The sequence below is a fragment of the Excalfactoria chinensis genome, chromosome 1 (genome assembly GCF_039878825.1).
Source record: "Excalfactoria chinensis isolate bCotChi1 chromosome 1, bCotChi1.hap2, whole genome shotgun sequence".
In the NCBI taxonomy this organism is placed as follows: domain Eukaryota; kingdom Metazoa; phylum Chordata; class Aves; order Galliformes; family Phasianidae; genus Excalfactoria; species Excalfactoria chinensis.
In genome coordinates, this window is record NC_092825.1 from 26,898,127 (window position 1) to 26,923,176 (window position 25,050).

Genomic DNA, 25,050 nt, shown 5'->3' on the forward strand with positions numbered 1-25,050 from the left:
TCTTTTTCAACCTTAATAACTCTTTCATTCTATGATTCTATGGAAGACAACGCTAAACTAGTGAAACATTTGAGAAGATGTGGATGCACAATTTGTGCCTGGGAATATAGGAATTTATCCCTTCTTGTCCAGTGTTTTTTAGGCTTTTTTTTGCTGAATTGTGTGGTTGTTCTGCAAAGCTGATGAATCATAGGTCCCCGAACATGCTTAGATCAACAGGTTTGGACATGCTCAGGGAGACCCGTGTGCAAGAATGTTTGTGTTTGCAATCAGACCTGAAATATGAAATGCCTTAGAAGAATCTTTTCTGTAGAAGAGGTGGTATGTACACATCGCAGTAGGAAAATGAATGCGTGAGCTGGCACAGAAGGGCTCATGGGAGAACGTGTGATTGATCAGGAAAGAGCTATATACAGATAAAAGGGATCTGTAGTAACTTTCATGATATTATTTGGCAAAGAAAAGCAGGATGTACACAAGCATTATAAGGCTTAAGGGAGCAGAACCTTCTTACTAAAGTTGTTGGTCTTCTTTTGCCCAATCCTTTGTTGCTATAAGAATGCAATTTATCCTACTTAAAGCCAGCTCAGACTGTTGCTTCAGATGGCAACTGCTTCTTAGTAGATCCACCTCCAGCCACCACCAGGCAAACAAACAAGGAGTTCTAGGGTGTGCACCAGGGCAGACACAGCTGGGGAGGCTGCTTTGGCTTACACTGCTAGCAGTGAACTTACTCCTGTACCATAGCCTAAAATCTATCACAACTGTGATGCTTTTATAACAGTAAGTTATGATTTAGAAACTCATAAAATATTGGACTATCTGCATAGCTATGTCTGGCACTTAGGGCAGAGGCCATGACTGGGTCACCTGCATCAGAAATATCATGTGCACAGGAAAGCTATGAAGTTGGAAAAGGGACTAGAAAACTCAAGTGACTGATGGAAGTGGGGTAGTTTATGAGGTGAGGAGATGAGAGATGAGGAGATCTCTCTCTTATGAGAGATGAGGAGGCTGAAGAGAGTCCTTACAGCTCCCTTATAGCTATCTGAAATAAGGTTGCAGCGAAGAGGGTTTTTGTTTCTCAGATAACAAGCAACAGAACATGAGGTAATGGTCTCAAGTTGCACCAGATGAGGCTTAGACTTGATATGAGGAAGAATTAAGAAGAGGTTGGCCAAGCATTGGAAAAGGCTGCAAAGGTAAGTGGAGAGGGCCAAGTAGGGAGCTAGGAACTAAGACTCTTCACCACAAGGTGGTGGGCATGGAACAGGCTGCCCAGTGCAGCGGTCATGGCACCAAAATGCATGAGTTCAAGGAGCGTATGGACAGGGCTCTCAGGTTTGAATGCTGGGTGGTCCTGTGTGGGACCCTTCCAACTTGGGATATTCTGTGACTCATCAAATATTCAAGAGTTGGGAGATGTCCTGTATGTAGCTGAATCTGTTTGACTCTGATCCTAATTACAACGTGCAACAGACTTAAATATTCCCAGGGCAAAGAAAACATCAGGTAAGGAAATTAATTTTGCTTTTTAATTAGTGAGAAAGATCAGAAGCAGGTGGTGGAACCCCACCCACAAACAAAACACCGCCTCTCTTTTGGGATAGGGTGAGGAGCTCCTCACCCCACGGTGACTTCACCCGTCGTGCACCTAACACCACACATTAACCCTTAAGGCAGGTGGGAAGGCTGGACTCTGCCTCTGCTCCTCACTCCCAACACCTCCACAAGCCGCCTGAGGAAAGGGAGAAGAACCAGCTGGGCCGCCACCTCCCTGCGTTCCCCCCTGCGGGCAAGCCCGGCTGTTCCCCGCTGTACCACCATAGCCGTGCCAGAGCGCACGTCGCCCGCCAAGCGCAGCTCCTGCGCATGCGCACCCACGTCCCCACCACCCCAGCAGCGACCGGCTCCGCCCCCGGACGCCTCGCGGGGATGACGTCACACCACCCAACCTCGCCCCTCCCCCTTCGCCGCTTGGGCGACGTCAGGCTCAGCTGTTTCCGGCGCACTGGGAGCGGCGCATGCGCACTCCGGCAGCTCCCCCGTTATGGGCTGTTGTTGTCACTGCCGCCCTACTCAGCCTGGGGGTGCCCGGTGAGTCACGGCCTCCGCGGCCGCCTTGTTCGTTAGGGCGGCGGCCTACGGAGCGGGGGACGGCGGGAGCCGCTGTCTGACAGGTACCCACCGGCTGACAGGTACCCACCGCCACCGGGAGGAGGAGGAGGTGGAGGTGGAGGAGGTGGCGGGCACGCGAGGGTGGGCGTGGGGTGAGGCGGGGCTGGGCGGGCCTGGCCGCCCTCTGACGCGGCGGTCGCGAAATCGTTTCCGCGAAGTGGTGAAGGTACAAACAAAGCACGCCCTCCGCCCCTTCCCCCAACGTCTTCCCGCCTATATCAGCCCCGGGCCGGTGGCTGTGGTAGCGTTGGACGAGTCGGAGTGGGTACGGCTTGGGGAGACTGTAAGTAACATCCTCTTTCCTGCGGCTGGGCCCGCTTTGGCCTCGCTGCGGCGCTTGGCAGCAGTTGGGCCGGGGGTCGTCGTTTACCATTGAGGTAAATGATGGGTTCGAGCCCGTGTGTCTGCGTGGATCGCGAATACTGTATAAAGCTATGAGCTGCCCTGGGAAAGTTCGTGGTTTGCTTGTGGAATAAGAATTATGTGGTGTACTGGCTTTAGGATGGGATCGCTTCATCGAGCTTAGTTTGGCATTACACAGATTTGACCAAAGCATTGCTGTGCTTTCTGCCCTGAGAGGAGTTCCTCCAAGAGGCAACGGTAGTGTATCATTTTCATTTGGAAGTTTGTCTCATTGTACAAAGCCACTTGCTAAAAGAAGTGCAGATTTCTGCCTATGGGAAGAACTAGCAGGCACTTTTCTGTGTGTCACTAACTGGTTTCGGTAAGGGTTATATGTTGCTTAAGGTGAACATTAACTTTTAATGAAAGTTAAGTCTTTCAGTTGTTGGGACTTTACTACCAAGTGCCCTGAGCACTAGGTATCACTACTGTAAAGTTGTTTATCTGCCTTTACTGGAGCATTAAATAATCTGCATCAGCTTTAAACAACTCTGAGCTTTTAGTGTAACTTGTTTTTGGTTTCATGTTTCCATTATTTTATTTATTTTTTTCCAGGTAACACCACGATTTGAGGCTTATTTATTGAAATATATTTTCCAGGATGAAGTAGACAAACAACAACATAGGAAAGGTGTAATTTATAAGTAATGACAGTTCATTTGTCTCTAGATGCGTATTTGTTCTTTGTGATTAACCCAAAAAGTCTTTGGTGGAAGCAAAGAAACAAGTACTTGTGTTTGTATCGACCTAAAGTCTGCTGGAGGATAAGTCATGCCATTCATCTTAGAGTTTTTCATACCGGTGAGCCTCAGTATAAATGGGCCAGAAGCAGAACATTGTGGTATAGCAAACACATTTTCAGTCGTGACTTTTTGTACTACAGAGTTTCTAAACTTTTAACTTCGTCTTCCAAGGGACTTACAAAAGTGAACAGTCGCATGTCACGAATTAGGAATACTATAGAATCTGTTTCAAAGGCAGTGTCTGGCACTCACAGCGAACTGGTTTCGCGAATAGCTCGTTTAAAGTCACACTCAGGTACTCTAGGAAAGGATACTAAAAGTAATGCAGATGAAAATAACCTCAATGTGAATCTAGAAAGCTGTAAACAAGTCCCAGATGCCAGAACTCAGGAGGATTGCAACAGAGGCCTAGCTGCCAAGAAATCCAGTAACACAAATGAAAACTTGGAGTTTGCGTTAAACAGTACAAGCGACACTAATCAAGATATTCCAGAAGATTCACCATCTGCTAAAAACCACCTTTTTCATATAAGTTACCTTTCCACAAGTTTTGGAGAAACTTATAACTTTGTTGCTGATCATATCAACTGGTACTTCAGTAATAGTTCTGTTATGGATCAAGAGAAGAAGAGGGATGCTTTGTTACAGGGCTCTAGAAGTGAAGCAAAGCTTGATTCATCAGAGAATACTGTCATTAGTAAAGAAAAGACAGTGAATTCAGCAGCTACTTCAGCTCCTGAAACAGAGACTCAAGGTGCGGAGAAGTCAAATGCTGCTCTTCCTGTTTCCACTAAAAAAAGTATTGCAAACTTCCTTTCATATCCCAGTAACAGTGTACAGGCTTTTGTAGACAGTTACATTGGTGGGTTTGTTCCCATGTTAAGATCAGATACAAAAGTTGCTGCAGAGGAAAAGAATAAACAGCCCGAGCAAGAAGGGTCTGAGAAGGATGAGGAGGATGAAGCGAAAGAGACTAAGATTGTGGAAGATAGGGAAAAACATCTGTCCCTTCAGAGAGAAAAGGTAAGTCTTTCAGTGTTGTTTTTACAGACCTGTTGTTTCTACATGTATTTTTATAGCTGTGTATGTATTCATGTGTGCATATAGTGTGTGTATGTAGGTCATATCTATATACATTATGGGTAGATCTAGATATTTATTCTTGTAGTAGTTACAGTAATATTATGCTTTTTCATGATCCACCTGCTGTAATTTTGGAGTTGTCCTGAAAAAGCACCTGATTAGAAATACTGATACCGGTTTGGTTGGTGTGTTGTTACTGTGAGCGTTCTTTACTTATTTTCTAGTATACCAAGTCTGCTTATGTCTAAGAAAACCTTGTTTGTGTTCTGTAGCGGACCTTTAGTACAGCAAGTGCTGTCCAGGACTTCTGTGAAATCTTAAAATAACCTTTTGCAGTTAGTCTTGACAATTAGCATGTGTGTCTTAGTGTAGCCCTGTGTTTTTTGTGTAACTTTTTTCTGTTTTAGATCATAGCAAGAGTGAGTATCGATAACAGGACTCGAGCTTTAGTTCAAGCCCTACGAAGATCCTCAAATCGAAGAGTCTGTATCAGCAGGGTGGAAGAACTGACTTACCATCTTCTGGAATTTCCAGAGAGCAGAGGAGTTGCAATTAAGGTGCAAAAAATTAAGCTTAAACAAGCAATAAATATCTATCAGAAAAAGTCTTATAAAGTAAAAATTTCTTCAGTGCTTTTATGGGCAAGGCATATTTTGTACTTGTGAAGAATATAGTTTTTTTATAGCTATTTGTTTAGCTGGTTCAAGCAGATCTATCTGACAGCTATCAGTATTTTAGCTTGAGACTCTTGGGATTGTTATGTTTAATTTAGAAGCATACAGCATTGTCACGTGGATAGATAATATAGCTTACTCTGGTGGTAGGTGATGGTTGTACACTGTGTTCTGTTTTGCAATTGGCCAGAAAGGAATGTACGGTACAGTTGATCTTTGTGTATATAATAGTTGCGATGCTTCTTTATGTGTTCCCTGCTAAGAGAGAGGACAGGACTGGAGCATAGCCATCAAATAGTAAGTCTGTGTAATCTAGTTCTGCTTTTCTTTCCTGCCTGCAGTGAGAGGACAGGAGGTAGGTGGTAGACTATTCCAGTACTACTAACCAAATCACAGTGCTTCAGTCCCGTGTCTTTTCCCAGCAGACGTGACAAGTGGCTGACATGAGCTGTAAAACTGGTGCAGTGAAGTTCCAGCCAGATGAATTACCCTAGCTCAGCACAGGTCAAGCACACACATGAATAGTTATGAATTATTTTATTATGAGAGAGTATGCTTGCTACTCTCACAGTGATTATAATCTGATGTATCTTTGTAATAATAATTCCAAATGTAAAGATTAGTCAGTAGGAGGAACAATTTTAACTTTTGTTTCTTTTGGTATTATTGTACTATTTCAAATGCAATTCCTACTTTGCAACAGAGTGATATTTATCCAGCAAAATCTGTGCTTTTAGCTATACTTTAATGCACTTAGGACTTAAATTTCTATTCGGCAAATGTAACAATGTCAATAAAACTAAATTGCTAAAATGCAGCAACAACTAAAATACCAGTAAATATATTAGAAGGATTCAAATTTCAGCTTGATTGTTGAATTTTGATAGCTGGCTATTTTAACAGTAAGGAGTATACAACATAACACTGGAGACATTTCTTCCTTATGTTAGATATAGAGGTAGGTTGAAAGAAATTTCCCTTCAACTAATATATGGCTATTACTCTAAAATGCAAAACTAGTAAATTTGAGTGTGAATTTTTTCTGTGTAAGCATCTTGACGAATATAAAGTTATTTCCTTCTGACTGCAGGAAAAGATAATCCCATGCCTATTGCGATTGAGACAAGCAAATGATGAAAGTCTTCAGGCTGCTGTTAGAGAGACCTTGGCAATAATTGGATATACAGATCCAGTGAAAGGCTGGGGAGTTCGAGTCCTTGCTATTGATGGAGGGGGAACAAGGTGAAACTTTTTTTTCATAGTGTATCTGGAAACTGAATTGCAGTTTCTCTTTAATATTTTTATGCCTAAACATGGAATTTTCTGATTTACAGTTCTGTTGCATTTGACTGTTCAAATGATAGGTACTTACTTTTGCACGTGCTTGTGTTTAAACTTCCATTAATATATATACCACAAGTCCTCAATTGCCTGTGCTCTAATTCTGTGTTAATTAGTACACCTACTGGAATTTGTAGGGAGCATCAAAATCATGTACATTAAGTTTAAAATCTTGTTTACTGAAAACTATGTTTTAAGGCATGTTTGAAGAAATATTTTTAGCAAATATTTGCTGATTGATTAGTCTTTATTGTTAGAGAGTGGAGTATAAAGTCCACAGCAAAAATAGTTTCACTAACTTTGTTTCCTCATAGTATTTGTGTGTTTAGTAAGGAGTAAGAGTGTGGTGCAAACCTGATGTTTGCACTACATAGTAGTATTTTAAAAATACAGGGCTACTGTGTTAATATAACATATAAGTACTTAAGAAAAAATATACAATTTAGACATATTGATAATATTTATAAGTTTAAAATTATTTAGTGGGAAGTACTCTGTATGTATTGTATAGGTATTGTTTTGTTCCTATAAAACAATAATACAACTTAGTCATACAGTAATATTAAATTAATATAAATTTATTAATAAAATGAATAGGAAGAAAAGAGTTTTGTAAGAGTTCTATTATGTCTTGTGAATTGAGGAGGTTTCTTTTTTGTGTGTGGTATGTTTTACAGGGTAAGACTTTCAAGAACATGCTACTGATTTGGAATTTCGTAATGTTTCTGTTAAAGCGCCTTATTTTTAGAAATCAGAATCTGTAGCTATACCATGAAAATGAAACAAGTCCAGAGAGTAAGCCCGATCACTGACTGCTGTCTGTCGTGTGGATTAATTCATAGTGTTCAGCTGATGTTTTTACAGGGCTGAATAGCGCTCTTCAACTCAAGCCAGGATAGGGTTAGAAGTAGCATGCATTAGGGGCCGTTCTCAGCAGAATGTGTTGCCAAGATAGTGTTTGCTTCAGGGCTTCTTTTGCCTTATGCAGTTCTTTAGCATTGGACTGCAAAGGATTGATACCGGTATGTTTTAATGCCCTGAAATGTTCTTAATATTGTAGATACCAGTTATAATTAAGCAGAGGTAGGCTTAATTAAATTTGCATAAGATAAAACTACCACTGTGTATGAATGTGTTGGATTTTTTGTGTATTTCAGGGGTTTAGTTGCACTTCAGACACTACGGAAACTACAAGAACTTACTGGAAAGCCAGTTCATCATCTTTTTGACTACATTTGTGGTGTAAGCACAGGTAATTGTTAATCCACAAGTTGGAATTTTGTTATGAATATAGTAAGAACATCTGAAGTTAGATGTAGACTTGGCAAAATTTTCCAGATTCATGATTTTGAGTGTAAGCTGGGGAAAGTCCAGATTTAGAATCATAGAATTACTCAGGTTGGAAAAGACCTTGAAGATCATCAAGTCCAACCGCAGCCTAACCAGTAGCCTATCTCTTAAAAAACAACAACAAACCTCTGCTAAATCATATCCCTGAGTACCACATCCAAACGGCTCTTAAACACATCCAGGGATGGCGATTCAACCACCTCCTTGGGGAGCCCATTCCAGTACCTAACCACCCTTTCTGTAAAGAAGTTCTTTCTAATATCCAACCTAAACTTGCCCTGGCGCAACTTGAGGCCATTCCCCCTCGTCCTGTCACAAGTCAGTAGTGAGAAGAGACCTGCCCCACTCTCACTGTAAGAACCTTTCAGGTACTGGAAGACGGCAATAAGGTCTCCCCTCAGCCTCCTCTTCCTCAGGCTAAAACTTCAGATTTAACTTCTGAATGCTTTCTTTTTTAGTTCTTCTACATTAAAAACTTCAGGTCATTTGTGATATACTTCTTAATTCAGCCTTAAGAGAAGGCTAATAGGGAGGCCTTATTGCTCTTTTATCTAATATGAAAATAGAGAAAACATGAAGCGAGATGCTTCATGAAGGTACACAGTGATAGGAGAAAAGTTAACAGAGAATCTGGAATATGGAAATGTATGATTAGGATAAGAAATCACCTTTATTCTTACAAAGATGGTTTGACACTAGGAAGAGTAGCCTGGTGAGATGGAAATGTCCATCCTTGGAGATGCTCAAAACCCAGATGAACAAATCCTGAACAACATATTCTAGTTGAATCAGTTTCACCAGGAGGTTGGACTAAATGACCTCTAGACATTCCTCCTATCCTCAGTCATTAGTCTGTGACTCAGTAAGTTGCCTCTCCCTAGGAGGCAAGAAACTGTAAAGATAAGTGTCTTTTAGAAAGACTATCATTGCTTCAGGATGTTATGGTAAACTAATTACAGTGCATTTCTATTTTATACCATGAGAGATGCATTTGATAGTTCAGTTTCTGTTATCATCAGTCCAAAAGTTTTATCTCTAGCAGAGAGGCTTAGTGTTCTTACTTGCTTCAATCCCACCACTCTGTAACTGTTAATAAATGCTTAATGTGTTCTTTTAAGCTTTACTTCAATTAGCAAGTTTTTGTCTGTGTTAAGTCCCAAGTGCAACACGTGACGGTGTTGGCTGGGAGAGACTGTGAATGTTTGTCAGCATGTGCTAGTTGTGTACTTGATTTGCATTGATGCTACTTGTATTTATTCCAATAGAATTTGCAGATGCTTGCAGCTGGTTGAACTGTGATTTACAGAAGTGATGTATTAAAACATGAGAGGGATGCCCCTAATGTTATGGATTTTCTTTTCTGCTGCACAATTCATCTCTTTTATTATCCTTTAGCTGTGTGGCCTTGAGGAATAGGCTTTGCTGTAAATTCAATATCACAGTCTTTGTAGATAGTGACATGTACTTCTCTGTAGTGATCATGGGGTGTAAATGTGGCAGCCACACAGGAAAATCTGTATAATGATGCTGTAATGAGCCCTGTAAACTTAACTCATTTGCCCATTGCTGAGCGTAATATCTGGGTATGGAAGTACCAGGAAATCTTCAAGCCCATGAAGTGCAAAGATGGCCACTGAAAGTTACGTTTCTTTGTTTGTTTGTTTTGTTTTTTTGTTGTTGTTGTTTTTTTAATGGAGAACAAAGTAAATGTAAATTCCATACTGAGTTTATGCTGTACGGAAGTCCAAAGATGAAAGCAAGTAGAACCATTTTTCCATGAACTGAGCTATTGAGAATTCCATGTGTTTATCACAGAGCTCTGGAGTGTGGTATGCTTTCATAAGCATACACAACACTTAACCTTTTGAGGACTTCTTACTTGCATGTTTGCTTGTGTTTTCTTTTTACTTCTTGCAAACTCCCCAGATAAATCGGTCAGAGATGCTTTTCAATAGGGAGCAGTTTGTAACATCAAGAATATGTGATCAGGCCAAGCGCATACATGTGTGTTTTCCATGTGTGGATTTCCTCCAAGAATGCTAATAGGACTTCTTCCTAAATCTTTGTAATAATTAGTGCCATTTTGAAGTATTGTGTGGTGGATTGGATCACTGACATGCTCTGGTGCAATGAAAAACAAAACAAAAGCTTGGAGAACCACTGAGAGAATCATAGAATAGCCTGGGTTAAAAAGGGTCTCAAAGATAATCTAATTGTAAGCCCCCTGCTATGTGCAGGATTGCCAACCACCAGACCTGGAGGCCCAGAGCCACATCCAGCCTGGCCTTGAATGCCCCCAGGGATGGGGCAACCACAACATCCTTGGGCAACCTGTTCCAGTGCGTCACCACCCTCTGTGTGGAAAAACTTCCTCTCATATCTAACCTAAATTTCCCATTACAGTTTAAAACCACTCCCCCTTGTCCTATCACTACCCACCCTTGTAAGTAGTCTTTCCCCCTCCTGTTTATACTTTCTCACTCATTTTACTAAAGAATCATCTGAACTGTAGTGATCTTTTTGATTAGTAATTTTGAGTGTATATGAAATCTTCATAAGGGCCTTCTCCAAAAATCCTCCAAGTTGAGAACAGTACAGGGTTTATTCTCCTGCGTGTTCTCCCAGCCTTCATGGATTTGTAGGTTAGGAGCCTCCTGAAACTAAGTTGGCATTTCTAGTAATGGTCTGGGTGTGGTTTTTCTCCCCCATGTTTTCTTTCCAGTTTTGAAATGCTTTTTGAACCTCTTCCTGATAGAAGAAATATGTTTTCAGGACAACTTGTAAATACATCAAGTTGTGATATTACAGAGTTGGAGTTGACCTTAGAAGCCTATCTTGTTTCCCAAGAGATGAATAAGCTATGTCTGTTTCTCTGCTGACAATCGTCAGATTTTTGTATCATAACAGATGTCTTTAGAAACCTTGTTCTAGCGCTCTGTTGTCATTAGACAACAACACTTCCAAAAGGTAATGTCAATCATCCTTTTGCAGTTCAAATGCGTTTCCCCATGTCCTAACTCCTCAGGGACATGGATGACATTGTTTCCTTTCTCTTTGAAGCAGTCTGCTGTGCATTTAAAGGCTTTCATTGTTTATTTGGTCTTTCCTTGGAGATTTATTACCTTGACACACGGTGGCTTAGGGCTCTTTTTGTGAATATATGTTTATATATACATATATATATATTTATTTATTTTAAATTTTATTTTTTATTTTTTACTGTTGATCCCCATTAGGACCAGATATAAAGCTACAGCTGACATTTGCTGGTGCTGAGTAAGGAAGGAATACTTTCATCCATCAGCTTACATTCTTGCTTAGCTTACGTCTTATTAGCCTGCTGTGTACCCATGTTCTTCAAGTTATGCTCCTTAGCTTCTCAAGTTTTATTTAACTGGGGTTTTTTTTGTTCTCTGAAATGTTGGCAGCTAAGGCTGAAATGGTAGCTGGAATGTAGAAGTCTGTGGTAATAGGCCAGAATGTGGCGGAAGCTTTAGGCATGTTTTTTCTGGGTCATCAGGTAGAGTGTAGACTATACATTTGATTTTTAACTTTACCCTCCTGGGAGTGTCTTGTTACCATCCAACAGATTTCAGTAAAGCCCTTTAATGGGTAACTCAACTGATAATATCTATTGCCATTTGTGTGCTAACAGACCATGGTTTTTTAAGCTGTTTCTCAGGTGGTAATGGGGAAAATGCTTTTTGCACTTGGTATTCTGCAACTGTGCTGTTTGGAAACTGTTATTTCTCAAAAGGTTAAGTTATTGTTTTTTTAGGCACACGCTAGATGGCAGTGTGTATGAATAGAATAGTTCAGTTGGAAGAGACCTTAGAAGGTTATCAAGTCTGTCTGACCACTACAGGCTTAACCAAATGTTAGAGCATAACAGTATAACACAGATGCCTCTTCTACACTGGCGAGCTTAGGGCATTGTTGCCTTTCTAGTAAGCTGTTCCAGTGTTAGACCACTTGCACAGTAAATACGTTTTTCCTAACATCCAGTCTGAACCTCCTCTTGCACAGCCTTATGCCATTCCTGTATGTGCTGTTGATGGTTCCCAGGAGAAGAAACTGACATCTTCTTCTACATTTCCCTTCCTCAGGGAGCTGCAGGGAGAAATGAGGTCACCTATCAGCCTCTTTTTCTCCAGGCTAGATATACCAGGTGTTCTCTGCCTCTCCTCATAGGATATGCCTTGCCATGCTTTTACCTGTTCTGTTATCCTCTCTGCAAGCTTTCGAGGACTTTAGTTGTTTTTTTTTTTTGTTTGTTTGTTTGTTTTATACTGTGAAGTCTAGAACTGCATACGCTGTCATGAAGCTGTATCAGTGCTAAGTGTAGTGGCAGAATTCTCAGCTGGCTGGCTCTGCAGTATTTAATGCACCCCCAAAAAGCAGTTTGCCCTCTTGGCTGCCAGAGTGCACTGGTTGCTCATGCTGAGCCTGCTGTCACCACCCCCAAGGTCCCTTTCTGCTGAACTGCTCTCAAGTCACTGGTCTCCCAGGCTGAGTCTGGTGTTAGTCCACTCCAAGTGCAGCAGTGGCCATTTTACTCTATTGAACCTGATGCTGTTGATGATCACCCAGTACTCCATTCTATGTAGATCCTTCTGCAAGGCCTCCATCAATGATTAATTATAAATGGTTGTAACCAAATAGATTTCAAAACAGTCAGAGCTTCCTGTTATAGAATTTGCTAGAAGTCTTCTTTAAAGAGTTGAAGAGTTTGTAAGATAGCAAGTAATGCTCTAGATATTCTTAAATACTACAGCACAGGCTATTCCTACTCATTTCTCTTTCCAAATAAAGCAGTGGGTTTAACCTGCTTTCTGCCAAATATGTTTTGGCAGGGATAAAGTTTGTAGAACAAAAGAATAGCATTTGTCAGTGTATAAAATTGTCTTTGAAACTAGACTTCCTATCTTCTAGTTGTCCTTTAAAAACATTATTATTTTTGGAGAGGAATTTGGTGTTAGAAATGTCAGTTGATCACCCTTTTCAAAACAGACTTTTTCTTAACCTATGAATGTTTTGGTAATTAATAATCCATCATTATAATCTTATTACGTGCTATTCTTAACATTTCAAAATATTTCTTTTCAGGAGCTATATTAGCTTTTATGCTGGGGTTATTCCATATCCCTCTGGATGACTGCGAAGAACTGTATCACAAGTTGGGATCAGATGTTTTTAAGCAGAATGTTATTGTTGGAACAGTTAAGATGGGTTGGAGCCACGCCTTTTATGACAGTGATATCTGGGAAAAAATGCTCAAGTAAGTTGGTTTTTTATTTTAAGGAAAAAGTAAAATATAATTCACTATTATGAGTCTTGATGCCCTCCATTTGTGTTAGTGTCTCTTTAGTAAGTGAACTGTTAAAACAAAGAGAAATGATTAGTATGTGGTCTCATTCTTTTGAAAGAGTTGTTTTAATACTTAGCAGAACATTGAAATCCCTTACTGTACTTTTTTTCAGGAGCAGAGTAAGCTTTTAGTGTGCTGATTTCTGATTACACTTTTGAATGCTTGCCAACTACTTGATCTGACTCATTACAGATCTGCATCAAATTTTACTAGCCACCTGCTGCGCTTTTTTTTTCTCTTTTGTAAGAAGATATAGTAAGAACTGAAATAAGTTGTAATAGGGATATTAGATATTAGCTGCTCTACTGAGGGTTTTTAACCATTTCCCATTCCTATAAAATAGAAAGTCGGTCATAATTGCACTGGAAAAAATATTCACTATGTTAAAGTTAGCGATGTAAAGGTATATAAATGCATTAACAGGTATTAGGGAAAAAAATCACTGGAAGAAATAATTATGTATTATGTGTTCTGTTATTTCTAATTCATCTGTGTTCATATTGATAGTTCAGTTCTTGAAAATTTATAGTGTAAGCTCACACTGCTACAGAGAGAACAGAAATGACTTAATATGAGAGCAGATGTAAAATGATGAAAAGCTTATTTGGATAAGTAGCGAGTTTCTTACAGTGACCCTTGTTTCTCAAGTTGTAAACATCTCACTGCTTTGCTGAAGTGAAGCTTCCAAACATTTCTTTGTGCTTTTGCATATTTTTTAGGAATAAATTTTGTTGATGAAATCAATATTTTTCTTCTTAGAAAACTGGAGTTTTTCTGCTCAGAAAATTGTAAAATTACAAAAGTTAGCTCATGACAGTATATTGAATGCTTTTAATTAAAATAAAGATCCTTTGCACCTACATACAACACAAGGGAAGTAAAACACTCTGCTCATTTGTAGTACATAAAAGTAAGGCATTTATATTATTCATAAATTAGATTTTAAAATTAAATGTACTGATCATAAAATCGTATTGTAGAATTGAAGAATGGCTTGGGTTGGAAGGGACCTCAAGGTTTGTCAAGTTCCAATCTCCCTGCCACAGACAGACTTGTTTAGCAGCTAGATCAAGTACTAAATTAGATTCTCTGGAGCCCCATACAGCCTGGCTTTAAATGCCTCTAGGGACAGGACATCTGCAACCTGTTCCAGCACCTAACCAGTCTCTCAGTTAAAAACTTCCCCTTGGCATCTAAAATAAGGGAGATTTAGAGTAGTTTAAAACCATTCCCCCTCTCCCTATCTCTGTCTTCTTGTGCAAAATACTGATTTCCATCTCGTTTACAAAATAAAAGTCTTTTGAGTATTGGAAGAGCACAATGAAGTCTCCCTGCAGCCTTTTCTTTTCCAGGCATGAACAAGTCCAGTTCCTTCAGCTTGTCTTCATAGGAGAGGATCATCTTTTTGGCGCTCCACTGGACCCTTTCTGAAAGCTCCACATCTTTGCTGTGTGAAGGGCCCCAGACTTGAACATAGTACTCCAGATGGGGCTCCATGAGAGCAGAATAGAAAGGGACAGTCTTCTCCCTGTCCCTGCTGTCCACCCCTCTTGTGGAACACAAGATACAGTTGATCTTCCAGGTTGCTAGTACACACTGCTACCTCATGTTGGGGGTTTTGGTTGATGAAGAACTTAATCTTTCTCAATAGAGCTACTTTCAAGGAGTTCTTGTCCCAGTTCATATGCATACCTGGGATTACCTTGACCCAGGTGCAAAACCTTGTACTATGTGTTACTGAACCTCATTAGGTTTAGAAGTACCCACCTTTTGAGTTTATTAAGGTCCCTCTGGATGGCATCCCTTCCTTCTGCTGTGTCAACCACACTGCTCAGTTTGGTGTCATGAACAAATTTGCTGAGGGTGCAGTTAATCGAAGGCATAAGCTATGGGGTTAAAATGTTAAAGAGTACATCAGTTGTCTTCCCTTTGTCCACCCATACCTGTGCTATCAAAGAAGGCAACTTGGTTGATCAGGCTTGATCTTCCTTTATGGGAGCCACGCTAGCTGTCTTAGCTCATCCACTCATTCTTCGTGTGCTTTAAAGTGTCTTCCTGGAGGATCTGTTCCATGATCTTCCCAGGCACAGAGGTGAGGCTCACCAGCCTGTAGTTCCCCAGGTCGTCCTTCTTCTTTTTCTTGTAAAGATGACTGATTCTTCCCTTTTTCCAGTCCCTGAGGACTTCGCCTGACAGCCATGACTTTTCAAATATAATAGAGAGTGACTTGGCAGCTACCTCATCCAGCTCCCTTAGGACCCTGGCATGCATGAATTTGGCTCCATGGACCTGTGCACATTGTGTCATGAGTCAGCCTTGGACCTGCTCTGCCCTTCCAGTGGGGATGAGTTTACTCCTGCAGTTCATGCTCAGAGGCTCAGGTTTAGGGATATAGGGATCTTGGCTGCCAGTGAAGTCTAAGGCAGAGAAATCCTTGATTACCTCAGCTTTCTCTGTATCTGCTGTAACCAATTTTCTTTTCTTATTTAGCAGGAGAGCTATGCTCTCTTTGGCCTGTCTCTTCTGACCTAAATATCTGTTGAACTCCTCCTTCTCATTTTTTAACGTCCCTTGCCAAGTTCAGTTCCATCTCTGCTTTGGCTTTCCTAATCCTATCTGTGCAAGTCCAGACAGCATCTTGGTATTTTTCCCAGGAAACACATCCTTGCTTCCACTTGCCCTTATTTTCCCTTAGTTTGACCAGCAGGTCCTTGCCAAGCCACACTAGCTTCCTGCCTTCCCTATGTGCTTTCTTATTCTGAGGGATGGAGAGTTCTATAGTACTTCTAGAAAGGTATCGCTAAAGAGTAGCCAGCTTTGTTCCACTCCTTTTGTCTCTATGGACTTCCTCTTATGAGAAGTCATATCAACAAATGAGTCTTTGTTAACCCAATTTTGCTGTGTTGAAAGGACATGCTGTGCCTATGCATCATTACACTGAAATAGTATGGATTCATGTGGGCTTCCTAGAACTAGCCTAGAACTGAGAAAGAAACTGAAAGGTCATATGGTATCTCTTTATGGAAATAAGAAGGTTGGAGCATAATTCCAGTAAATGCATGGGAAAACTGTTTTGTATTTTGATTTAAATTTAAATCATAGCTGTGCTGAGTGAGTTTTTGGTTTAAATGGTAGTTAAGTTTGTCAGCCTTGCTTAAAATAGTGTACAAATTTACGTTATATAGGCATACAATACACATTCAGCATTTAATGGAATTATTTCCAGGAAGTAATCTTGCTGATTAATCAATGGATGTTACCTTCATTGATGAGGCATACTGTAAGTTCTGTTTGTGAAAATTACAACTGATCGTGCTTAAATTCTTATTCAGAGTGCTGAAGGGTATCAGTTTTGTCTTACAAATGTGTTTGTTTTAACTTTTCTTATTGATTCCATGCATTACAATTTGAAGAGTGATTTTAAGCATTTATTTTCATTCCTTTGCAAAGAAAATTATGCTTACTGTGTATCAGTTTGTATAATGCAATATTGAATTGCGTTTGCAAAGAGAACCTGGTGTATTGTTCTAGTTTTTCAGTTTTCTTTTGGCTGTTTACGTGAACTAGGAATTCATGTTTGAGCTCTCTCTATGTAGACTTTTATAACTTTACTGTAAGTGAACACAAGTCAAAGCTGCTAAGAGGTTATTATCTAGTATACTGATAGCAGCAAGCGTTCCATACCTGGAAAGTTACCTTCTCATTAGTGATTAGAATACAAGATATGGAGAAATGAATGCTAAATGCTTACTGAATTACTGTTATGGAAGATATTCTTCTAAATCATGCAGGATGGTACATTTATGTTCTTAGCTTTTGATCTCATAATGGAAGACATTTACTTTTATTCCTATAGAGCTTCTTGATGATATCACTTAAATGTAGCAAAGTACTTTATCTCTTGTAAAGTAGTTGAGTAATCCTGATGAATTTTGGTTATGTGATGAAGTGAGTAACTGAATCAAGACCTCAGTCATTCTTCAAGCTCATTCCCAACGGCCTAGAAAATTTCGTCCATTTTGTCTATATAAATTAACTGCAGTAACCTGATTATTAAAGTGAAATTCAATGATTGTTTCTTCTAAATGCAAAATTCTTGTAAGGAGTTGTAAAAACATGTATTTTTTGTTCATGATAAAACTCACAGAGCATTTTCATTTTTCCCACATTTATTTGTAGAGAAAAAATGGGATCAAATCTAATGATTGAAACTGCACGGAATTCCAAATGTCCAAAGGTAAGTATAGTGTTCTAATATGAATGCTAATTGTATGCTCCTTGAGTACCTTTTAAGAGTTTAAGTATTATCAGGGGAAGAATGTAAGAAAAACATAAGTACTGATAAGTTCTGCAAGATCTCTGTAAGGTAACCTATGCTTCTAAAGCGTAAAAAACCTTTAGGAGCTTAGATTTTTATGGTTTTTTTTGTTTGTTTGTTTTTCCCATGTTTTTAGTTAGTACTGTAGGTTAGAAGATGTTTTAGGTTTGTAAAAAGAAAACTGGTAAATGGCTCTGTGTCCAGAAGTCTGGTAAGGAGTGGTGGCCCCCAGGGGTCTAGTCCATCTTGGGATCAGTACTCTTTAACATCTTTATCAGTGACGTAGATGATGAGGTTGAGTGCACCCTTGGCAAGTTTGGAGATGATGCCAAGTTGAGTACTGCAGTTGATAAGACAAAAGGAAGGAATGCCATCCAAAGGGACCTTGACAAACTTGAAAAGTGGGACCATGTAAAAATTACAAGGTTCAACAAAGCTAAGTGCAAAGTGTTGCACATGGGTCAGTGCAGTCTCAGATATGTGTGCAGAGTGGGAGAAGAACTCCTTGAGAGTAGCCCTACCCAGAAGGACCTGGGGGTCCTGGTGAATGAAAAGCAGCATGAACCAGCAGTGTACACTTGTAGCCTGGAAGGCCAGCAGTATCCTGGACTGCATCAAAAAAGGGGTGGGTGGTCAGCAGGGTGAGGGAGGTGATTGTCTCTCTCTACTGGGCCTTTGTGAGGCCTCATTTAAAGTACTGTGTCCAAGTCTGGAGCAAAGAAAGATGCAGGGCTTTTGGAGAGGGTCCAAGGGATGGCCATGAGGATGATTAGAGGGCTGTTGTTTAGTTTGGAAAAGAGAAGGCTCTGAGGAAACCTTGTTATGGCCTCCCAGTATTTAAAGGGAGACTTTAAACATGAGGACAGTTGACTTTTTACACGGTACATAGTGATAGGGCAAATGGGAATGGTTTCAAACTAATGTAGGAGAGATTTAGATTAGATGTCAGGGGGAAATCTTTGACTGAGGGTGTTGAGGTGCTGGAGCATGTTGCCCAAAGATGTGGATGCCCTGTCCCTGAGGGTGTTCTAGGCCAGGCTGGGTGGGGGCCCTGAACAACTCAATTTAGTGCTTAATCTAGTGGTCAGCAACCCTGCCTGGGGGTTGGAACCAGATGATCTTTGCAGTCCCTTCCAATCCAAGCCATTCTATGAAATGCTTATGTCAATTTCCTTAAGTTTTGCAGAGGTAACTTTCAATAGAAGAAGATTCTAGTGTCTGGAGATCCCACATATTAAATGTGATACATCTTACTGTGAAGTAAGAGAAAGGAGCCTCTCTCTGCGTTACCTGGATTGCTAAGTTTTCTTCAGTCTTGTCTGTTGGCCCTGAGATCTCTACTCTTCCTGTATCTGAAGGGCACCAATTAATTGGAGGGATGTTATATACAGAAACAGCATGAAAGATGAGAAAGCATGGGTATTTTATTTTTGGTGAAGGATAGGGTGTGAAGAGAGAAATATAATAGCATATATTTCAGAACAATCTGTAATTAACAGGTGTTTTGGTGCCATAGCACTATATTCAATGCTTTACTGTTAAATGGAGGACATTCACATTTTTCTAAACATAGAAACACGTGCTTGACTGACTGCGTTCCTTGCCCATGTCTAAAACAAGGACATGAAAAGGACACAGTGGTATGTTACTTTCTAAGAGAGAAGCTAGCCTACACTGACTTGAAAGTTATCTTTGAACTGGGATATTTGGCCTCATTCCATGTTCTTCAGTAATAAAATGTGAATATAAATAGAATTGAAACTAGTTGTTGATAGCAATCACTGTAGTGGTTGCATGCTTTACGAGGCCAGTAAAATCAAAATAAAATACATAGTTGCATAAACTGTGCTGCTGTTAAATTCCTGAAGAGATGGATTCTTCCAAAATCTGCGAAGTATTTTACCAGTTGCACTTGCTTCAAGAAGTTAAATATGAGTAGTAAACAGAAAAAGAAGGAAAAAACTCAAGTATTGATTTGATGCATTTATTTATTAAAATTTACTAAGTATTTTTTTTCCTTAATGCTTCTAGCAGTGCTTAGAATCCGACCCTCCTTTGGACAAAACAGGAGGTTTTTTTTCTCCAACAAATAATAGAGTACGATCATGCATGCATTTTCCTTCTGTGTTTGTTTGGTATTTTTTTGCATAGAAGTAATGCTTATCTTGTGTTCTTTTCCTTTCCAAAGGTAAGCTTACTGTAAATTACTGATTTAGCTGAAGAGTGGAAATGAATACAGTGATATCCCAGTGTCAGCTGCTAGTAGGGCTGGTGCTGAGTAATGTTTCACAGAAAAAAAACCCTACTCTGTAATGAACAGAACACAAAATAGAATTGAACACCCACTTGTCTGCTGTATTGTTCTGAACAGTGTCAGGCAGACTGGCTGCGTCGTTGCTAAAAGGTCTTGCATATTCTAAAGCTTATCCATAATTATAGGTACACCCACCTCATGTGATTATATCTAGAAAATATGCTGAATTTTGCAATTGTACATTTTTAAATGGAAATGCAGCTTTGACTTTTCACATAAATTTGTCTGACTTAACGATGTTTGCGTCCTTACAAAAAAAAACAACCTTGAAATCTTTCAAAGATTTTCTTTTTGAAAGAGATCCTTTCTGCAGGAAGTATTGAGTTGGAATATTTTCTGTAGCACTAACATTAATTCTGTTCATAAGGGTGAAACTTTTTTAGTTGCATATCTTTCTGTTAAAATATTGGTGAGTAGATATTGGTAACAACAAAATAGAAACAATGAGAGGTTTAAAAAAGCATTCTCCTTAGGGAGGTGGTTGTTTTCTTTTCTTTAATATTTACATAGGCATTATCTTAAAAGTTAGCAAATATGCACTGAGCAGAGCTTCTGCAAAGCATTTAATGTATAAACTGATTTTATTTTATTTTTTGAGTTTGGGAATTTGTCCTTATTTGTTATAACTTGATTTTATTCCTTTCAATTCACCAGGTAGCTGCAGTAAGCACCATTGTAAACAGAGGAACACCACTGAAAGCTTTTGTTTTTAGAAACTACAACCACTTCCCTTGGGTAAAGTCTCATTATATTGGAGGCTGTCAGTATAAACTGTGGCAGGCCATTAGAGCATCATCGGCTGCACCAGGGTACTTCCAGGAATATGTTTTGGGTGATGATCTTCACCAGGTAAGCTGAAGTCTTAGCCTTGAGTAAATATTTTTCCAGATACAATGCTGGAAAATCAGAATTAATCAAATAACTTTGTAGCAGAAAGAAAGTCTGGGTGGGTAGGAGCAAGGAAGAAAACTTATTTTGTGTATATAGACTTCACAGAACCAGAGAACGGCACTGGCTTAAAAAATGTAGGCTTCCTAATACGACCTTAAATTCTTCTACTGTTCCTTTCTTCTCTGCCTGGGAGGGAACTTTATATGAGTTGTAAATGGCCTTTGACTTCCTGCTTCCATCTGGTATTTCATTGAGCATTATTTCACTAGGTGGATGGTACAGCTTTCCATCTAACAGTACTGCAAAGTGTGAAAATCTCAAGTTGTATGTTTCAGTGCCCCTTTTTATTACTGAATAATTTTTGTTTATGGGTCTGCTTTTACTTCCTTCTACTGATGGAATCAGTGTAGAACTTAATACGCTGAGTTTAAAAGCAAAAAGAATAAAAGATGCTATGGCAGTAAGATTAAATTCAGAAGACAGCTTCAAAAGAAATTCACTTGAGTGTGAAGTGATATATCCTATTAACAGTGAATACTGTTTTGTTGTATTACAGCTTCTTTTGGTGGCCATGAGTGGTAAAGAGAAAAGGAAATTAACTTTATGTAGTACATTTCTTTTCTGACCTTTGTTATTGTCCTCCAGTACCTGTTGATTGTTTGTTCTGTAACTCTGAGTTCAAAAGAATCCTTCTTATAGTATTTATTTAAAAGTAGTAGTGCTTATTTTGGAAAAGATATATTATAGATCTCTTGCAGAAAGGGCTATGAAGGATGACTAAATCCAAGGCCTTCAAGCAGAGACAGTATAGGATTGCAGTCTTTCTAAAGAAAGCATCTATTATATTTCCATCATATTAGTTCACATGATGGCATTAGTCTTAACTCATGGAAAGCAACGATGGCATATTTGTGTGATGTATACCGTAATCAAGCATAAATACACCTGGACTGCATCCAGAATTTCTTCTGGTATTTATTAAAGTACTGTAGAATCTCATTAGTATTGTCATATGTATAAGCAGTGCTGAAGTTTAAAGACTAACAAATAATACACTAAGAGTCAATAAATGGAAACACTGATAGAAAGGCAAAACTGGTAGAATTTAATTTGATAAATCAGCACAGGAGGAAAGTGCAGAAATTCATCTATAATAATCCTGCAAAGAAACTGAAAGCAAGTCTGTGCATATTTTCTGCCTAGACTGAGCTCTCCTGCTTTACCAGTGATATTAGGAGAGGGTAAAAATACTTAATGAAACTGTAGGCCACAGCTTGTAGACTCATAAAGCAGCATGTATGCAACATACTAGGATTTGAGGGTATCTAACATTTCATATAGTTTTATTTTTACAGTGCTCAGTTTCTCTTTCTGTAATGCACACAGTTGCAGTTGCTGAGGTTTCTGGAAAGCTTAATAAGAAAGTTTATCGTAGACCTTATCCATTTCTTTTAGTGTAAGATCACTTTTCAATGTGTAATGTACTTAACTCACTTGTATTGGATGAATTTATCTAATTTTAAACGTTAATTAATGGAGACTTCTTATTGGCAATTTTGTCTGTGTATTGCAAAAACATCAAATACTCATTAAATGCAATGACTGAAAATGGTGATTTCAAAAGGTAAGCTGTATCTTGAAATAACATTTATAAGGAGCTGGTGTAATTACATTCAGGTATATAAAAATTATGTAAGTTAGGGGATAGCGTTCTCATGAAGGGCAGGATAGCCTTACTGCTTCAACCAGATTGAGGGTACTTTTATTTTCTTTGTGTTCTGTTTTTCCTCTCTCTTTAGGGCCTTTTTTGTTTTTCATTTTGTCTCCTTTACTATGCTGCATCTGGTTATCCCCAAAGCATATAATCAAATGCCACCTGAAATAAGCAAATAGGCTGTTTTATTTTTGGGGGAAAGCTAAAAGGGGAGTGGCATATCAGATTCTTTTTTTGAAATCTTGAAACGTGGTCGTCTTCCATCTGTCCAAGTAGAACTGGAAAGAGGGCTAGTTTAGTCTTTGGAGCTGCTCCAAGCTGCTCCTTAACTACTTGGTCGGTCAGGGTTAAGCTATGCGAGGCACTTTTCTTTCTCTTCTCAACATCCTACCCCCTTCTTTCCTTGAGTTGAGAGCACATCAAAGCCTGTCTGTGTTTCCAAATGAAGAATAGCTGTATAGAATGACTTTAAACTTCTACAAAATACTTAACTGCCAGACTTCAGTGAAATGTATTAAAGTGGGTAGTAAAACCACCTATATTCACTTTGAGTTCTATTTACCAGACCAGAGCACATTAAAAAAAATTATGATTAATGTTATTAGAGACCAGGTCCAATATTCTCAGATATTTAAGAGTTAAAATAACATCTAGTTCATTATCCTTACATGGAGTTCTTTGGACAAAGTCCTTCCATGTGATCGGACCAGCGTTGCCTCACAAGCTCGCAGTTCTTAAAGCACTCTCTTTGGTATATTTGGATTACTAAAGAGCAAGAGATTAGGATGTAGCTTGCTTAATTCTACAAAATTCCTAAGGCTGTAGATTTTGTATTCTCTTAGCAAGGAGTTCATCATGTTAAACTACGGGGAATTAAATATATTGTCAGTATTAAAACAGTTCATTGTAGTAGAACTAGATGCTAGATTTTCTGGTTATTCTTCCATATCGTTTGAGAATCTATATTCTTCCCAAGCATGATATGTTAATAGTCTTGAACTTTTTAAGTTTCTTTTAGGTTGTTGTCTTTTGTCTTTCAAACCTTACTGATTTTATTTCCTAAATTACATTTATTATTACATTTATACATGGGATGTGCTTGGTTATTTTTTTTAATAGACAGCAGGCTAGCAAGGTTCTATATGGCAAATGCTTCATAACCTTTTGCATGTGGATTTGAGAATCAGATTTAATTTGCATCAGTGCACATTTGAGCTACCTTGAATTACTTTGCTTTGATCCTGAGGGAAGAACCTCCTTGTCTTCAGCAAACTGTTACATGCATGTTTTTCAATGGAATGGTACCTCAGTGGAAAATGTAAGGTGACCATGGGGTTTTATTTCTAATAAGTACCGAAGATTGAAAACAATACGTAGACGTAAATATTTCTAAATGGAATATGAAATTCAGTAATATTTCTGGTTAAAATGGATTTGTTACTAATATTTCAGCTTTAGGATTTTTTTCAGTAGGTTAATATCGCTCTTGTGAGTATTAGTAAATTTTGTCAAGCATCATTATTGTAGAAGTTCACTATAACTGGCAAAGAATGTTAACATGATGTATCGTGTATGGTGCTATCATAGTTTATATGGGAAAACTCTTTCCTGTTTATCATTTTAAGCCCACACACTAATAAACTGGACTGCTTTTGAACTACAGAAACAAATGAAGCACATAATTGTTAAGCAGTTGTACCGTGATTTTATTTTTTAATTCATCATACAGTGTGCATTCATTGTGTGCCAAAAGCTTTGGTACTGTACTACAATGTAGGAAATGTGATGGTCTTCTCTGGATTTATTTTTTTTCAATGGGTTGAAAACTTGTATTAATTTATCAACGTAATCTTTTTCTAGTTTAACTTATATATAATTTACTTCTGCACTGCTTGTATTTCTACATGATTCAAAAAATAGAGAAGGCCAAAATGTGAAAATATTTGTAAAAGGCCTTGAAAAACTCAGAATGGTAAATAAAATGAGATTTGTTTCTCGGCTTCATTGTTTGGGACTCTAAAGGATATTATATAGATACCAGGCTTTGTATTGGCTTATCACTCAATTGTAGGTTGAAATCTGAATGAAAGGCACTCTGTCATTTGATTTGACTTTAAATGTGTGGAAATACTTTTACAATGGAGGCATAGTGGATTTTTTTTTTATAGTCAGTCTGCATATTTGCTTTTCATTTCGTCTAGCCTTTGTTAAATTGATGTTGGATGAGAGCTATGTGTAAGGTTGAGATTAATTCTTCAAGATCTTATCTATAATACTAGCTGTATATGCTGCAGTCGTGCCTGAGCTAACTGTGGCTGCTCACTTTAACACTCACATTTCCATCCATACGTATATATTTATACATGCATGTGTATTTGTGTACACACACTCGTACTCTTTCCCTGGGAACATTCCAGTCTCACTTCCTGTATTAGCCTCTGTAGATGTTTGAGAGGATTATAGTGTGTTAATTTATTAATTAGTTAATTATTTCTATAACTCTTCTGATATAACTGCTAAAAGATATTTCCAGGTGCCTGAATGCTTTGTTTTTATTTGTGCAGTTGATAACTTGATGCCAGATGTGTTCAATTTCCATTTAAAAAAAAGAAAAAGCAGTTGAAAAAAACCAAATAGCAATATTTACATTCAGGTCAATCGTGCCATGCTATCC

The 25,050-nt window shown here is 38.8% G+C and overlaps 1 protein-coding gene across 4 annotated transcripts in view; it reads left to right on the top strand.

The window, feature by feature from the left end:
- The first annotated feature begins 1,974 nt into the window (after window positions 1-1,974).
- Window positions 1,975-25,050, top strand: part of PNPLA8 (patatin like domain 8, phospholipase A2) — a 36,834-nt gene continuing 13,758 nt past the window's right edge. The window contains exons 1-8 of one of the 4 annotated variants that reach the window (XM_072341871.1): window positions 1,975-2,097; window positions 3,136-4,346; window positions 4,814-4,963; window positions 6,171-6,322; window positions 7,579-7,673; window positions 12,878-13,049; window positions 17,319-17,376; window positions 20,426-20,620. In XM_072341871.1, coding sequence (XP_072197972.1) covers window positions 3,228-4,346; window positions 4,814-4,963; window positions 6,171-6,322; window positions 7,579-7,673; window positions 12,878-13,049; window positions 17,319-17,376; window positions 20,426-20,620 — 1,941 coding nt within the window. In that variant the 5' untranslated portion in view covers window positions 1,975-2,097; window positions 3,136-3,227. Of the gene's footprint in view, window positions 2,199-2,288; window positions 2,462-3,135; window positions 4,347-4,813; window positions 4,964-6,170; window positions 6,323-7,578; window positions 7,674-12,877; window positions 13,050-17,318; window positions 17,377-20,425; window positions 20,621-25,050 lie in introns of those variants that run through there. The other 3 variants (XM_072341847.1, XM_072341854.1, XM_072341862.1) reach the window with 3 other exon arrangements.